Source organism: Saccopteryx bilineata, chromosome 7 (genome assembly GCF_036850765.1).
Source record: "Saccopteryx bilineata isolate mSacBil1 chromosome 7, mSacBil1_pri_phased_curated, whole genome shotgun sequence".
Classification (NCBI taxonomy): domain Eukaryota; kingdom Metazoa; phylum Chordata; class Mammalia; order Chiroptera; family Emballonuridae; genus Saccopteryx; species Saccopteryx bilineata.
This window is the reverse complement of record NC_089496.1, coordinates 45794889-45807925: the sequence shown is the minus strand read 5'-3', so window position 1 is coordinate 45807925 and position 13037 is coordinate 45794889. Positions and strand designations below refer to the sequence as shown.

At 41.9% G+C, this 13037-nt stretch overlaps 1 protein-coding gene across 2 annotated transcripts in view; it reads right to left on the bottom strand.

The window, feature by feature from the left end:
• The window catches only part of CREB5 (cAMP responsive element binding protein 5), a 409450-nt gene that overhangs the window by 326462 nt on the left and 69951 nt on the right, over positions 1 to 13037 (bottom strand). For both annotated transcript variants that reach the window (XM_066239436.1, XM_066239437.1), the window contains exons 2-3: positions 10290 to 10361; positions 3794 to 3887 (exon numbers count right to left, since the gene is read on the bottom strand). In XM_066239436.1, the coding sequence (XP_066095533.1) occupies positions 3794 to 3887; positions 10290 to 10343 (148 nt within the window). In that variant the 5' untranslated portion in view covers positions 10344 to 10361. The remainder of the gene's footprint in view (positions 1 to 3793; positions 3888 to 10289; positions 10362 to 13037) is intronic.

Here is a 13037-nt window from a genome sequence, read left to right as displayed (position 1 = left end):
AGCGCAAGAGGATCCTTCTAGGCATTCAACAGTGCTTTTGAATGAACGAACGAGTAAGTGAAGTTGAAGGGTGTTGAAAGTTTACCTTTCCTTAAAAGGTAAACTCAATCAACACCTCTGGTGGGAAGTCCAAGAAGGAGACACATGACTCTATACCTTTAAATGCCTAGTAATCCTACCAGTAAGCTAAATTCATCATCTTCTAAGACAATATTTCTACCATACTCTGTCAACACATAGCACGTGTGCACACACATACACGAAGTTCTCATTTAGAATTTGTTCAGCTATACATAAAGGTGCCCTTTGATTTCCTTCACAGAACTTGGAGACCCTGTAAATAAGTGGGGATAAGAATTTCTGACTGGGCAAGATTTGGGAATTTCAGGATGTCTAACTATAATGCCATTAAAATAGACCCAAACATCATCTTTATCTTTAATACTGAAATTTGATTATATTTTCAAACCAAGCAGATCTTATGCCACATACTAGCTGGTAATTTTGCAACCTGTGTGGAAGTGTAACGCCCTTGATGGATTCCCATTTTGAACTTGGCATCTAAAAACCTTTGATGTCACAACTTCACTTACCACGAAATTACCATCTTTCAGATCAGAAACAGCAGAAAGTAAAGACTCATGTCCCTCCTAATATCTTTATTCTGGAAATGAACCACGTGGATCAAATAAGAATAGGAGATGCCAGGCAGGAAGGTTGTAAGTCTTTGCCTTCAGATATCCAAAGCATCACCCCCATTTATGTCCCAACTAGTACTGTCGTCCCTCTAGAACAGTGGTTCTCAACCTGTGGGTCGCGACCCCGGCGGGGGTCGAACGACCAAAACACAGGGGTCGCCTAAAGCCATCGGAAAATACATGATGCATATATTACAGTTATGAAGTAGCCACCAAAATTATTTTTTGGTTTGGGGTCACCGCAACATGAGGAACTGTATTGCGGGGTCACGGCATTAGAAAGGTTGAGAACCACTGCTTTAGAATGAGAGGTTTTTATGTTTACTGTCTGTGAATAAAAGCAGACTCATCTTAATAAACCACCATGACTGTCCCTTTTACTACCTTGCCTCGTGACATGTCAGAAATCATTTTGAGTAGTAAAGTCCACCTGGCCTACATAAAATGGACTTTGTATCAAAGCTATGAAATTATTTCGGATATTACAACTCTTTGGGTATTTACTGTTGAAGAGTATATCTGTGGTGTCTTAAAAACTTCTCTAACTTTAATAGTTTTAACTAATTAAGGGTGAAGTGCTTTTTCCAAAATACAAGTTAACCAGAGATACTGAAATTAGTAATGAACATACATACCTACCATACTTTATCTTATCAATTTATGTCAAATTCTATAATAGTTCATCTAGAATAAAATTTTGTGTCATTGACTATTTCACAAAATTGTCCCAAATCCCAAGAGGGACTTGACAATTTTTACCTTGATGATGCTTGCTGATTTGAGCTTGGGTGTATACTACTTTTATTAGTAGGATATTTCAAATTGTATAAGATCATCTGTCTTCATAACAGGCCACAACATAGGCTTAAAGTACATTAAGAAATAAAACTTTAATGAACCTATTTTTAATAAAGTAGACTCTGAAGCTTTTAATAAATTCAAATTAAATAAATCAAGATATAGACAAGGAATAACTTGGATCATATTTGCAATCACACTCTAATACACTAAAACTAAAATGAGATTTGAGATAAATACATATTGAAGCCTTTCCTATAAAAAACAAACAAACACAAATAACAAAGCAAAAATACCCAAGAGATACCCTATTACAATTAATGTGGACAACACTGGCATATGACCTAGAGTAAACCTCAATCCTCTAAATGCAAGGTAATAATAGCATTGGACTGGCCATCTCTGTATTCCATCCCCGCAAGGAGATTCTACCAGACTATGACCATACCGAATGGGTGGCACTTAATTCCATCAGGAATATGAAATGGCCCCCTACGAACTTCAACAGAAAGGAGAAGAAAGCAGCAGAAAACATGCCAATATATCATTCATGCTATTTTCCTTCATGTATTTCTCCCTTCATTCTCTTATCCCAAGTTTTACATAATAAAACTTAGAGTAACTTTTCTCTCACTATTTTTTTCCACTTGGCGCTGCCAATTATTGGCAGCAGCAGCTTCAGATTAACAAAGATCCAATAAGAATAACTGAAAAACTGCAAGAAATTAATTTAAAACCTGTTTATAGGCATTATATAGAAGTGTTGACACACACGTAGCTACTTTTTTCAGACCTTCAGATGGCACTTCTCCGAGGGCCCTACTAGCAACATGCCTATAAGATTCTACATGGGTACTTACCACTCTATTAGTAATATTGCAACATAATTACCACTTCCTGAATAGTCCTCTCCCACTCTCCTACCACCACGAAGTCCATTTTAGGGGTTTTATTAGGAAAAAATGAAGGAAGAACTTATAAATTTAAATATTGGGAATTGTAAAGCCTTTCTACCTGCCTACATAAGTTCACTGCTGAGCTATGAGGTTATAGCACAGGTGACTCTACATACAGTTGGGCAATTATCTTCAGTGTCATCTCAAGAGTCACTGCCTTCCTCAGCGGTAGAGCGTCGGCCTAGCGTGCGGAGGACCTGGGTTCGATTCCCAGCCAGGGCACACAGGAGAAGCGCCCATTTGCTTCTCCACCCCTCCGCCGCGCTTTCCTCTCTGTCTCTCTCTTCCCCTCCCGCAGCCGAGGCTCCATTGGAGCAAAGATGGCCCGGGCGCTGGGGATGGCTCTGTGGCCTCTGCCTCAGGCGCTAGAGTGGCTCTGGTTGCAACATGGCGACGCCCAGGATGGGCAGAGCATCACCCCCTGGTGGGCAGAGCGTCGCCCCATGGTGGGCGTGCCGGGTGGATCCCGGTCGGGCGCATGCGGGAGTCTGTCTGACTGTCTCTCCCTGTTCCCAGCTTCAGAAAAATGAAAAAAAAAAGAGTCACTGCCTTCCTCTTCTTCTCACCAGGAGAAGCAGGAGACACAGGTGAGCATTTTGTAGACATGATGGGATGCGAAAACACAACATCCAAACACCACTGACAACACAGGACACTCTCGGGTATCAGTAACATTGACCCTCCTCATCACGGGGCTGACCGGGAGCTGCTGCTCTCTGCCTCTGCCCAGCATCACGAGAGGGTATTGTATTTGCATCGCTAGCCCAGGAAAGATCAAGATTCAAAATTCAAAAGAGTTCATTTTCCACTAACTGCACATCTCTTTCCCACCATCACAATGTCAAAAATTGTATGTTGAACCATCATAAGTGAAATCACTATAAGTCGGGGACCATCTGCGCATCGTGCACAGTCCTCTATTTTCGCTAAGTTTTCACGTGTACACGACATTGTGATGTCCTTGAGAATAGGCGTCATATCAATTTTCGCACCTTGCATGTCACCCAGAACAGTCCCTTGTGTATTACAGATGCTCAATTAATATTTGTTGCCTGACTGATTACAGGTATGTGCTTTTTAAAAATAGCTATAGGGAGCCAAGTTTTAGAGTAATAAATATTTACATGCCAGAAAATGAGAATTCACAACTCTTCAATTATTTGAGTGAACACTACATTAGCTGATTACATTTCTGCTTACCATTATTTTAAGCCTCTTTTACACCTTAGAAATAGATATTTTTCAAGGCACAGAATTTGCTAGTAGAAATTGTCCTGTCGTAGGTAAAACAAGTATTAGTGGCTGATCACCCAAAAGCCTCTTTGCCTGACGGCTTCTTACCTGATAACATATTGTCTGTTTTTATTGAGGGAAACTTCAAAGTCATTTCATGCTTGTGCCTATGAATCATCAGATGGTCCTCTGTTGGGAAGCGCTGTCAGACAAATAGAAAGAAAGGGGGAGGGGAGAGGAGCCATTCAGTTTTGTAATATACATTTGCCATTGCAGAGAAAAGATTTACTCAGCATTGCAGATATGATAGTCAAAACAAAAAGCTAGTTCTGAAGAAGTGTGAAAGCATGAGCAAGTAAGATGACACATTATTTTATGTGAGCAAATGTACTGGAATGTTCCTTTGAATTACACCCAAATAAAGGCATCATTATTTCTGTATAGTTAACCAGGGCCTTAACCATGCTGCAGAAACATCTGCCTGAATACTGTAAGACACAGAAGGATTTTGCCTCCCACTATTCTCTGGCTCCCCACACCTTCCTGGGAATTCCTTTTGAAGGCCTTTTATTCTTAGACATAATAATAAAAACTTGAATATAACAAGACTGTGATGAGTCATCAGTAAACTAGATGTTTCCTTAGAAACTTGAGGTTTGTATCTAAGGGTAGACCTTAAATCTGTGTTTACTTAAAGGATAAAACAGAAAGAGGTGAATAAATAATATTATAAGCATTAAAATAATATATACAAGAGAAATATGCTGTGTTTTTAAAGAATAAAAGTGTTAAAAATGAATGTTTATTTATAATTACAAAGAATAACTAACCTGAAAAAAGTAATACTCCTAGTCATCTATATGTATGAGAAAACCATGTTCAAAATAAGAAAGTGGATTTAGATCTGAGTAGTGCTGGAGTTTTGCAGAACTATTTAGAACTTTTCTCTAATAGTTATTGTTATACATAATGGTGTAAAATTAAGTCTAAAGCATAATATTTATTGCTATTACTTATATCACATGGGTATTCTAGACATTAGCTATAAATTAACCAAAGGTAGGAGAAATGCTATAAAATAATTTTGATTCATGTCAGACTTTAGGAAAGAATTGCATTTCTTGCTTAATTATTTGACATACATATCTATAAGTATACACCTTGACATTGGAATAGTATATTTCTGTCTATGAAGATCTTACACACTCATTATCTGATTTTTTATAATTATACATATGATTTATAGAAATGTGACAAATTATAATTGGTACTCTATACTCTGCACAATGTAGTAAACCAACATTGTATTTTTAATTTTCAAAGAATGGTATTATGTTTGTCAAAATGCTGCCCACAAATATTTTCAGCTGTCTGACTTCTGTTCACAGGGTGGGATTGTATTTCCTGGCCCTCTTGTGATTGACTAGGACCACATGACTAGTTCTGCCCATTGAGTAATGAGTGGAAGTGACCTGTCACCTACTTGTGAGCATCTGATTCTTGGTGCAAAACCCTGTAGCGATCCCCCTCTCTCTCCCTTGTAGCATCATGACTCACAATATTAGAAATAGTGGCCCTTCAATCATCCTAGTCTCTGAAGGATTATGCAGACCATTTCTGAATTCTGAAGGATTCTGAAGAACATCTTTCCAATCTACGATAGCAATGTATACTTGGGCAACTGAAATAAGCCTTGGTTGTTTCAAGCCATTGAAGCTTCAGGGTAATTTGTTATTGTAGAAGATTCTAGCTTTCGCTGACTCAGTCTGGTCTGTTTTAATAACTGAACTCCACGGAGTATCTGCTTTATCAAAGTCAAATGAAAATGCAACAAAAGACAACAAACTCTGCTGAACATTTTCAAACCTTTGACAATTTAGAAAACCTTTCAGAGCTTCCTAGTTCCTCTGAATAGTCATTATAAGTTTCAATTACCATTGTTCCTATAGTAAACTCTCTTCTGCAAATAGCATGGTGTATTCATGAGACTGAGGGAATTTACTGGGTTAAATCCTCCGGGATATTCTAAAAGTCATTCTTCAAATAAATATCACTTTTTATATGCCATTTGTATCATATAAGTTGGAGAATATAGAATTTGCAAAGCATGGTAGTTATACCACGTTTTTGAATATACAGAAGTCTGATTTATAGTGATGTGGATTTTTTTTTTTTTTTGTATTTTTCTGAAGCTGGAAACGGGGAGAGACAGTCAGACAGACTCCCGCATGCGCCTGACCGGGATCCACCCGGCACGCCCACCAGGGGCGACGCTCTGCCCACCAGGGGGTGATGCTCTGCCCCTCTGGGGCGTCGCTCTGCCGAGACCAGAGCCACTCTAGCGCCTGGGGCAGAGGCCAAGGAGTCATCCCCAGCACTCGGGCCATCTTTGCTCCAATGGAGCCTTGGCTGCAGGAGAGGAAGAGAGAGCCAGAGAGGAAGGAGGGGGGGTGGAGAAGCAAATGGGCGCTTCTCCTATGTGCCCTGGCCGGGAATCGAACCCGGGTCCCCCGCACGCCAGGCCGACACTCTACCGCTGAGCCAACCGGCCAGGACCAGTGACGTGGATTTTTGCTGCAGGTCTATCTACTCTTTTGGTTTTCTAGAACACCTTGTAATGACTGCAACTCTGTGATATTACTGTGTGTGGTTTAGAGACATGGGTTGAATTTCTTAGTCTTTCTGTCAAAAACCTTATTATAATTTTTCTGTGAAATATAAAATATATATTATATATACATATGTAATCAACAAACAACATAGCAATATCCTTTATTTTGTACCTGTAAGCGATTTTTTGGCTGCGTATAATAATAGCCTAAAATAAAACATTAACTAGAATACTTATTAAATAATAATAATTTCTACATAATATCTCATATTGGCTAAAATTATTTTCCAAAAGAGACAATAGGGGACATCTGTGATGTCTTTTTCAATTTGGTAGGAAACTAGCAGCAAAGTATAAATAACCAAAACATATAGTCTCTAACAGAGACAGAGCTGAAACGGGCCACTGGAACCCAAAACATGATTAAGGTGGAGGGCAAAGAAACAGTGAAATGAATATTGGACTTGGTGAGATGAGAAAGAGGAGGAGAAGCTGTTTCTCTTCACTGCTGGGACAAAGCTAATGCATAAGGAATTGTAACACAGAAAGGACTCCCAGGTACCCCCGGCTGTTCCTCATAGAGCAGTCTTCTCCAGTGAGAGAGAGAAAGGGAGGGAAATCCTTCCATCGTCCCAATGCAGAGTGATAATTCACATCCACTCCCCTCTCCAATTCCTGGCCATCCTTTCTTCCCCATGCAGGTCCCAGGTCACGGAATGTCACTCTAGTAAACACCATGATCACCACTAACCCTGTGGGGATCTCCTAGCCCTCCACCAGGAGACCGTGGGAATCACTGGGCAACTACTGCATTTTCTCAGCTCTTCTTAGAAATGCAACCGAAAGGTGCGCCTGTTTCTACAGAAGCTTGTCAGGAAAAAGGCGCACTCCCGCCTTAAATAGAGACAGCAAGCTTTAGGTGCATCTTCATTTTCATTTAAATTTAGCAGGGCATTGAGGACAGAGGTTTCAAGTTCTACCTTAAAATCAAGAAACTAGGTAAATCCTCAGTCCTCCCGTTCATCGACCTTGTTGTGCTCAGTCCGCCCAGCCTGCTCAAGGGAATGACCCCTCCTCCAGGGAGAACTCCAAGGTCATGTGTCCTTTATTACCACCCCCGCCTCAGACTATAATGTAACGTCACAGATTCCATTTTCCTTTTGTCCTCTCAGAGGAATAAGCACCCCACTCCTGCGGGGGGGCTTCTCCTCTACACCCCGTTATTTCCCGCCACTGTGCTTCAGCCGCGGGCCTTCCCGCCAGCGCGCTCACTCCCCCTTGCCCTTGACTAAATCCAGCCTGGCTAGCCTCTAATTTAAGAAAGAACCTCTCTCCGGCAGCTCCCTGCTCAGGCTCCCATTATATCACCCTGCTTCCCGTCACTCCCCAGCGCTCCTGAAAGAGCCCTCTATGCTGGCCACCTCCACTTCCTTGCCACCCACTCGCTCGTTAATCCCTTCCCATCTGGCCCCCACCCTGACTCCTCGCTCCTAAGTCGCCGGCGAGCACCCACTGCCAAACCCAACAGCCTCCGCTCAGGCCTCTCACTGTCCCAGCTCCTGCATGCAGCGTCTGACACCAGTGACCACATGTCTGTGGTGCTTATTTATTTATACACTGCCTGATTCCAAAAAGGAGAAGAGATGGCTTAGAGCAAAATATAAAAAAACAGTGGAGAGCATCGGTTACAAGTTGGTGACCCCCTCTCAAAAAGGAAAAAAAAAAAAAGGGAGGGGGATGCAAAATGAAAGAAGGCTAAAGCCAAAATGCAAACCATCGGGTGGTCGTCCTCAACCTGGGGCGATCTGGGACGTTTAGCAATGCCTGGAGACATTTTGGGGTTTCACAACTGGGGAGTGCACTGGTTTCCGGGAGGGAGAGGTCAGGGATGCTGCTGAACAGCCTGCCGTGCACGGTTTCTGCTCCTGGCCCCGAGCGTTATTCAGCCACAGGTGTCAATAGTGCCAAGCTAGGGAAATTCTGCCACATGGTCTGATGACCTACGTTCAGTTCTCTTCTCTCTGACTCATTTCTAAATACCAGCTGTGACTAACAACCCTTCCTCAGCAGGCTCCCTCTCTGCTGTCCCTCGCACCCTGAGCTCACGACAAACCCTCATTGGTCTATGTGGGATCTCTTAAGGATCCTATTTCTTTAAATGCCCGTTCGGGAAAGGAATTCCCATTATCTTCCCCAAGGAAAGTAAGTCCCCCTATGATACTCTTCAAGCTGGCCTGTGCTCCTCTTTAATGAAAAATTATAATTCACGAGTTGATTGATTATGTGGTTACAAATCTGACGCCTAGACTAGAAGCTTTGGAGGACAGGGATACTTGTGTCTAATGCACATAATAGGCTTCCCAAAATGTGTTGAGTGACTTGAACTGAAAAATATTTAAGGTCACAATTTCACAGCTAAAGCAAAACAGACTACTCAAACGGCCTGATTCCTTTGGCTATTGAGACTTCTCCCTAAGGAAATTAAGTGGGACTCAGTTTTACCTTATTTAAGTAAGGCCATTTTCTCCACTCACAATAGAGAGTGCTGATCTAGCAGAATTTTTCCCAGTTACCATATGTATCAACCCATATGTTTCCCCAGTGTTTCTTATTTCAAAACGACCTCCAAAACCAGCTTGCTAAAAAAGTTTTAATTCAAAATAATTTCCTTACTACTTTACTTATTTATAGGTTGCAAATCAATATGCATGGGAAAAATGCCCCCCCCCCCCCGAGAACTGGCCAGAACCCAAGCCAAGGACTCTGGTTTCTCAGTCAGCGGCTGAGACCCCCAGCAATGCTACAGAGCAGTCCCTCAACAACACGCCATGTCTCCATGCCATCTTCCTTCCAGAGGGTTCCCAGACCCTCCAAACTCTCTGGGAGAAATCATAAGAAGTGTCCTCAATGGGCATCACCTCTCATCTGACTCCTAAACATTGCTCCATGGTGAACTGCCAACCGCTACATGAAGAGGCAGGAGAGTGGGCAGTTTAGGGAAAGTGAGCTTAACTGCCCACATTGGAAAGACACCTGTGCTCTGAGCTTGTCCCATACCCTCCAGAATGAAGCTTTTGGCATAAGAATAACCATGTGTGGTCATTTTCCAATGACTGGAACATGAAGACACCAAAGGGTCAGGTATAGACCAAGTCACCCTCCAATTCCAAAGCTAATATGCAAAACTCTGATGTAGGTGGTGGATGTTTTTAATGTCTTTCAAAGGGCTCAGTTTCAATGTAATAGTAGTCGTAGGAGCAGCAGTAACAATAACAACAGCAACATTAATTGAGCTTATTATACTAAGTATAATTAATTGAGCATTAATTATACTGCTCACAAAAATTAGAGGATATTTCAAAACGAATATGAAGTGATACAATATCCTCTAATTCTTGTGAGCAGTGTATGTGCAGGTTCTATATTAAACTTCATGTAGTATCTCATCTAAATTCTCATACTTCCACTTGATGGGAGCCATTAGAGGCTAAAAGAGGTTTAACCTAGCACAGTAGGTCAACTTCCCCTCTTCAAGTTTAGATAAATAGAAAAACTGTATGTTCTGAAAGAATTATACGGGAGTTATTTATCAAATGGAACAACAAGACAAAAATAGAATTCGACCCCTGATGGTGAGCTATTTCACCAGCAATCCAAAGACCCAGCATTCAAATGACTATTATACAAGCAGACACCCCTCCTTCTCCCTTTCTGAAATAACTAACCCGAACATCTGGTGGGCAAGATGAGTCTGGCTTACTTCCAGGGGAGAGTTATGGGTGGAGATGGTCAATCCTGATGTTTTTGTGGCTATGAGAAAATAGATTCAAACTAAAAAACACCAACAGTGGTGACGATGGTGGTGAGAGGGACTTTGACGACATCTCAGTGAGGAAGTGAAGCCCACAGCAAGCATGATTGCCAGGGGAGAGACGCTTCCCTCTTGGAAGGGAGGTGTGCCCCTGTGAGACAGCAGAGGACCCCCCCACTCACCTGGGAGCAGCCAGGGGCACTGCAGACAAACGGCCTCTCCTGCTCCAAATTCATCTTGGATTCCTCATAAATCTGAAGGGCCATGGGGAGAGGGAGGAAGGAAAACAGAAATCCATGAATACCTTCTGCTTCTACCTGAGAAACATGAGAAAAGCAATTGCCTGGAGCCCCTCTCTAGCCAAGTCCCAAATGAGACTAGAAAAACATGAACACAGGTCCCACGCTGCTGAGGTCCACTAGCCTACCTGCTGTCCGGATTCCTATTTTGTTTTCCAGAGTGCATATTGACTGGACTCTAAAGAAGACATGCCACGGGCTTGTGCAGCAAGAATCCTGCCCACGGACGACCACCTGGACTGTGTTACTACCAGGTAAGTGGGGTTGGCTTCTTGGAAAAGTAAGAGAAAGGGCAGTAACTGGGCAGTCATTAGTGTGAGGACCAACCTGAGCAACAGGTCAAATGATTCATCTATGGTCACCCCACCCACCAGTGCTTCTTCAATATGACCAAGGGATGCAAAGAATTTCTGCAGCCATCTTAGCTAATGGCGTTGGTGGGAGCCGTAGTCTTAAATTCCCTTTCCTCTCAGGCGCTTGATGATGCTTTAGCAAAAGTTATCCAAGTTATGTAAGGGTAGATCAGAAAATACAAAAATACATTACCCTGGGTATTTTGTTAATTTGGTTTTACAGGCTGATTTGAAATTAATATTAGATGAAGGCTACTGCCCTTCTGATGTAGATAAGCTACCTGGATTCGGCAGCTTTGCAGGGAGAATCCTTGTGTTACGAGAATCCAGACAAACGTTAAATTATAGTGTGGCCTTTTCTTCCTCGGGGGTTAGGTTCTAAGGTAGGTTCATTAGGCGAAAATTAAGCTTAATCAAAATTACTTTTTGCAAATCCTCCCAAAAGCTCATAAAAGTAAAGAATACATGGTTTTGTGATTATCAGTGTATATACAGTAGCATATTCTTTTAAATCATAAAAAATACTATGCACATTTGTTACACAATTTAAATCATTTTCTAAATCATACTTTTGCCAATTTCGGAGTCGAGTGTATATAAGTTGCATGGCTCTGTTGGGGAACTAAACCTCCTGCTTGTCTCTGAGCACAGGAAGCAATTTGCTTCTTTTAAATGCTACTTGTAAGTGATTCCAAAGGAGTTCCAGGTCAAAAACAAAAACAAGAAACCACCCAGTTCAAATTTGTCATTATTCCCTTCACCCAAACACTTCTATCACACATAGTCTTTGGGAAATGCATACTTTTGCTTATGTGGGAAAAAAAAAACACCAAAAAATACCTTGCCTTAAATAACACAGCTAGTGAGATATTTTTTAAAAAATTAAGAAATATAAATCCTTTTCATACCACTATTTCTCTTCATTGTACAATTTTCACCAAGCAATGCCTTTTTCAATCTCCATTAGTAAAACTACCCCTTCCTTGGTCAGCCATCAACACAGCAACTTAGCATAATCTTCCAGCTTTCCTGAATCAGCCGTATTGTTTAAACTCTTTTACTCTATTATAGTGAGAAGAACAACAACAACAAACATGGACATGTATCTTTAGGAGCTTTCACTTGTCCTTGTCTGAGAAAAGTCATGAGCAATTAAAATAACTCCTCATATCTCATTATGCATTTAATTCTGCCATCACTTCTCATGGGACATCCCTCCACCTCTCCACTGCAGACGCGGATAACTTACTTCTAAGCCTCAAAATAAAGGTGACTCGAAAGCTGAAAAAGTGATTCTGATCTGTGACTAAACAAGAGAGTAACTGGGTTATCCATGAATTAAGCATGCCTTGTTCCTCTAGTACAGGGGTCCCCAAACTTTTTACACAGGGGGCCAGTTCACAGTCCCTCAGATCGTTGGAGGGCCACCACATACAGTGCTCCTCTCACTAACCACCAATGAAAGAGGTGCCCCTTCCGGAAGTGTGGCGAGGGGCTGGATAAATGGCCTCAGGGGGCCACATGCGGCCCGCGGGCCATAGTTTGGGGACACCTGCTCTAGTAAGTCTTTCCAAATGCTTCCCTGCAACGTTTCCGTCTCTGGGGTCCGATCTGCCTGACCAGTGCCAGCCCACTGCGTTGCTTCAGGCCACATTTCTCCTCCTGTACAGCAGGGGTGTGAATATCAGTCGTGGGCGCCTTCATTCCTACCTCCACTGATGGCTTAGGAGGTCTGTAAGACATTTCCAAATGATGGAGAGAGGTCTGCGCACTTAAATGTGTGTATTTGAGAGTGGGAGAAGGTTTTGCAGGCAAGCATTACTGGAACCTCACTTTAATATTAACTATTCCCTATTGATAAAAGAGAATTTGCTGTAAGGTGAGTCTCGGGTACCACATAAGAGCTTTAGTTTACCAAATTAACAAAAGAATGCCAATAATAGTTATATGACTAACCAACATTAAGATGACATGACAGTAAAAGTGGGGAAGTTCCATGTGAACACATGTAGAGCTTACATCTGAAAGTAGTCATTAGTAATAACAATTAGATTAATGTCCAACTGACAGAAATGGCAGGGATGGAAAGTGCTGCTGTGGGTTCGTTAACAGGCCCAAGTGGGGAAGGAGACTGACCACGCCCTGCCTCCTACATATGAAAAGAAAGTACTTTTCTACCCTACTCACCACTCTACTCCAAGCGCTAGCCCATCAAAACGCTGACTTTTCCCATAAATCCCAGTCCATAATGGTGATAATTTAGCAATTCTGCTTGATG